Source organism: Capsicum annuum, unplaced genomic scaffold, assembly GCF_002878395.1.
Source record: "Capsicum annuum cultivar UCD-10X-F1 unplaced genomic scaffold, UCD10Xv1.1 ctg66182, whole genome shotgun sequence".
Classification (NCBI taxonomy): domain Eukaryota; kingdom Viridiplantae; phylum Streptophyta; class Magnoliopsida; order Solanales; family Solanaceae; genus Capsicum; species Capsicum annuum.
This window is the reverse complement of record NW_025875507.1, coordinates 789-5,345: the sequence shown is the minus strand read 5'-3', so window position 1 is coordinate 5,345 and position 4,557 is coordinate 789. Positions and strand designations below refer to the sequence as shown.

General features: G+C 38.5%; 1 protein-coding gene across 1 annotated transcript; it reads right to left on the bottom strand.

Moving 5' to 3' along the window:
• Nucleotides 1–24: 24 nt before the first annotated feature.
• LOC124893838 lies at nucleotides 25–889 on the bottom strand (the record flags this gene model as incomplete). Its single annotated transcript, XM_047404688.1, has 2 exons — nucleotides 607–889; nucleotides 25–560 (listed from the first exon to the last, which is right to left on the bottom strand). Coding segments are annotated over exons 1-2 (819 nt in total), but the record flags the coding sequence as incomplete, so codon positions are not given.
• Between the last annotated feature and the right edge of the window lie 3,668 nt (nucleotides 890–4,557).

Sequence of the window (4,557 nt, the reverse complement as noted above, 5' to 3'; positions counted from 1 at the left end):
ATTTTCAGATGCATTATCTGTAACCACTTGGACAACGTTCTCTGGTCCAATCTTCTCTATGGTACTCTTAAACAAAGAGAACATCTCAATGGAATCAGTGTCGCTGGCATCAATTGAATCAAGAAATAAGCTTGCTCTCGGAAAATTGACCAATACATTTATGATCATTTTTCCGGTTCTTGCTGTCCATTTATCCATCATAATGGAACATCCGAACTTGTTCCATTCCACCCGATGCTCCTCGACAATTTTTTGTGTTTCTTCCACTTCTTTATTTAAATAAACGACACTAACCTCGTGATAAGTGGGTGGCTTCATCCCCGGACCATATTGGCCTATGGCCTTGATCATGTCTGCAAAAGTGTCATAATTGACACAATTAAAAGGCAGCCCTGCATCATACATCCACCTTGAAAAGGCCATAACAGCACGATCCCTCAAAATTCCCTTGGCCACAACCTGCAAAATTTTACCACTTTTTCCCGATTCATTTCCTGGCTTCAACGGATAGTAAGTATCTATTGGACCTTTTGTACCCGTTGATACATAACTTGAAGAAACTGATGAATTTTGTGAGTTTTTGTGATTTTGAAGGAAGTGACAAACCTGCAGCTTCTCCTTCCTCCATTTCATCATCATCAAGATCAGTAGCTTGTTTAGGAGATAACATTTGGCATTTCAGGTCCTTTTTTCGCTCAACATAGTCTTTAATTTCTTGTCTCACCTCATTTGGACATTTCTTACATTGTTGCACTTCAGTACTATTCCCAAGAAGATGTTTATGGCAAGAAATTCCGCTATTAAACGTCAAGCCACACAAAATACATGTGACTTTATTCCTATTGGTCTCACTTGCTCTTTTACCATATTTCCAAGCTGGATTAGACATTTTATAATTATTGTAAAGTGTAAAGAAAACATAAGAAATAAATTTAATAAAAAACACAATAAAAAGTTAATAGTAAATAGAGAAAAACAAATTTTAAGGAGTGAACAGTTGATAAAAAAAAGAGAGAAAAAAAAAAAAGCACAAGCAGCAGCAGCAGGAGCAAAAAAAAAAAGACCCTTTCAGTTGATTAAAAAAACAGAGCCCAAAAAAAAAAACAATAGCACATGCAGCAGCAGCAACAACAAAAAAAAAGACACTCTCAGTTGATTAAAAAAACAAATCCCAAAACGAAAAAATAAACATAAATAGCATAGGCAGCACAACAACAGCAACAACAAAAAGAACTCCTTCAATTGAAAAAAAAATAGAGCAAAAAAAAAAAAACAGCAGCATGGGAAGGGGAAGGGGAAGGCTTACCTTAATAGTAGCCAAATTTTTAGATCGTTCGAGAAGAGAGAAAACAACTTTTCTTTGAAAACCCCAAGTTGCTTTGTGACTTTAATCAGTCTTCATCGGCTTTCTAAAAGTTTTGCCCCCTTTTTTTATTTACAAATTGCACCCCCAAAAAATAGCACATGCAATTCCAACCCCAAAAACAATTTCCAGTCGCAACAACAATAAAAAACTACATATTGCGGTTGCATCGCAACACAATATACCTCGCCTCGCAACGCAACGCATCGCGCAACAGTGTTATGCGCCTGCAATTCTTAGATCGGAGCGCATCATAGTTGCGACTTGCTCGAAGACCGCAACGCCTTGCATCACCGCATTATGCGGTGTTGTGCCCGCAATTCAGAACACTGCGCTTAAGCGACGTTGTCAGAGGGTCAAAATATCGCTTGAGTGGCCAAATGGTCGCTCAAGTGACCCGGTCAAATGATCAAAGGTTCGTTTTCGCGAACACACTAGCACTAACAATGTCAAAAACTTGTTTTTGATGAACAAGATTCTTTTTTGCGGATGATTTGGTGTTGATTGATGAGACTCGTAGTGGAGATAATGCTAAATTGAAGGTTTGGAAGCAAACCCTCGAGTCTAAAGAGTTTAGGTTGAGTTGGCCGAAGACGGAATATTTGGAGTGTAAGTTCTGCGAGGTGTCTCATGAGTCTGATGTGGTTGTTAAGCTTGATACTCATTCTGTCTATAAGCGTGATAGTTTTAAGTATTTAGGGTTTATGATTCAGGAGAATGGAGAGATTGACGAAGTTGTTTCTCATCGGATTGGGGTAGGGTGGATGAAATGGAGGCGTATGTGACAAAAAAGTACCTCCTAAACTTAAAGCAAGCTCTACAGAGTGGTGGTTAGACCGACGTTGTATGGGGGTGACATTCAGAAGATGAAGATGACAGAGATGAGAATGCTTCGGTGGATGTGTGGGTGTACTAGGAAAGATAGAATTAGAAATTACGTTATTCGAGATGAGGTGGAAGTGGCATCGGTGGAAGCCAAACTGAGGGAAGCAAGGTTGAGATGGTTTGGTCATGTGATGAGGAGGGGCGCGGATGCCCCAATGCGGAGGTGTGAGAGGTTGGCTAGGGATGGGTTTAAGCGTGGTAGATGTAGATCGAAGAAATATGAAGGGAGGTGATTAGACAAGACATAGAGCAGCTCCAGCTTACCGAGGACATGACCCTAGATAGGAAGTTGTGGTCGAGGTGGATTAGGGTTGAAGGTTACGATGAGTTTAGGATGTTGTGTCTTTTGTTGTACTACTTGGTGTATCTTATATAGGATATTATTGGATATGTTGATTTCTATGATATTTTGTCCCTTGAATATGCCTTGTCTAGATTGTTTTATATTGAGTATTGTTCCATTTTGAGCCGGGGTTTTTTGGAAATAGCCTCTCTATCTCATTTCTCCCCAGACCCCACTTGTTGGGAATATACTGGATATGTTGTTGTAGTTATCTTTTCAACTAAATGTGGGACCCACACCTATATTTTCATTTTTCATATAATCTGCCCAATAGCCCAAAACGAGTTTGGAAGCCTCGGGACCTGTACCAAGCGTCACCCTAGCCTAAAATCAACGTTTCAGAGCTGATGGCGCGGTCAGAATTCTCATCTGGGGTCATCTACTAGGACCAAAAACAATGAAAGCTACAAAGCAGGGAAATGAGCCTAAAATCCAAACGAACTGTCTGATAATCGAACCGACAATTTCGACAAGTCAAAAATGGCTTGTAGTAGCCGTGGGAAGGCTCGAAACACCGAAAATGCACACAAATTGAGGAAATGACCTGGAGGGTCATTACACGCATCCACCTAGCTCCTCTTTAAGTGCCCGAACCATCTCAGCTTGCTTTCCTCATCTCGTGCTTTATGGGGGCCATATCCATCTTGCTCTGTATAGCTTTATGATTGAAGTATGTAAATGTATATAATGCTCAGAGCATAGTTTGTATAGGATTAAAGGATTGATTTGTTTTTTCTGGGCATTGAGTCACAAATTACATGCATATTGCTGTGATACATGGCTTTATTTACTGTTAAATTGCAGTCAAGAAATGTTAAAATTTGTCAAACAAAGCAAATTGATCTTTGATGACATTATCTACTAGAGTGAATGAGTTATCAAGTTTCATTTTAAAGAATGAGTGATTAAGTTTTCATGATGCTCCATAAGATACACAACTAATAGGCTGTTTCCTTGTCTGTTCTTCGTGATGCTTTAGAATGTCCAACAACAACATACGCGGTATGATGCCACAAGTGGAGTCTAGGTATAATTGGGCAGAGATCAGACCTTACCTTTTCTTTGTGTGAGGTAGAGAAGTTGTTTCCAATAGACCCTCAGCTCAAGAAAAGTATTTTCAAAAATAGGTTTGACAAATACAGGAGTAAAAGCTATGGTGAAAATATTGTAGAAAAGAAAAGTACAAACAATAAAAATAGTAAAGAGAATCCAAGTAAATAGAACAACGGTAGAATACAATAGAAGAATAAGATAATAATAGAATAATAATAGTGATATTCTTGAGTAGAAAAGAGGGAGAGGACAGGGCGCTTTAAGCTAGATCCATGCTCTTCAACATGAAAGAGAGAAATCACTCTACCTACTAACGCTCTACGCTAATTCTTGACCTCGATGTTTTTCTATCAAGGTTATATCCTCGGCGAGCTAAAAATGTCCCTTGTCATGTCTAATCATCTCTCTAGTCTCTCCAACTCTTGCTCGGTCTATCACTACCTCTCCTTAAACTCATCCTTACCAACTTCTCGTACCTCCTCAATGGAGCATCTTTGTTTTTCTCGTTACATATCTGAACCATCTTAGTCTCATTTCCCGCATATTGCCCACCACTAAGGCCACTCCTACGTTGCCCCATATGTTGTCGTTCCTGTTGAAGATGTCTCAGAAATAAAGTAGGAATAGATAATTTTAGTAGTTTTAAATTATTAGAATCCTATGTGGGTTAGACTTAGGAATTAATTATCCTTTGTTATTTGAATTAGGAATTAGTTATTTTTATTTGAATGGAAGTCTAGTTAGAAATTTAGCTATAAATAGATGTTTTGAGTTGTTAATAAAAAAATTTCCTTTGACAATACAATTGCAGTATTTTTTTCTCTCCAACTCTTTCTCTGTTATTTCTCTAATTTCAAAGCGAAAAACCAACAATTGGTATTAGAGCCAGTTTCTTGAGGGATCTGTGATAGAG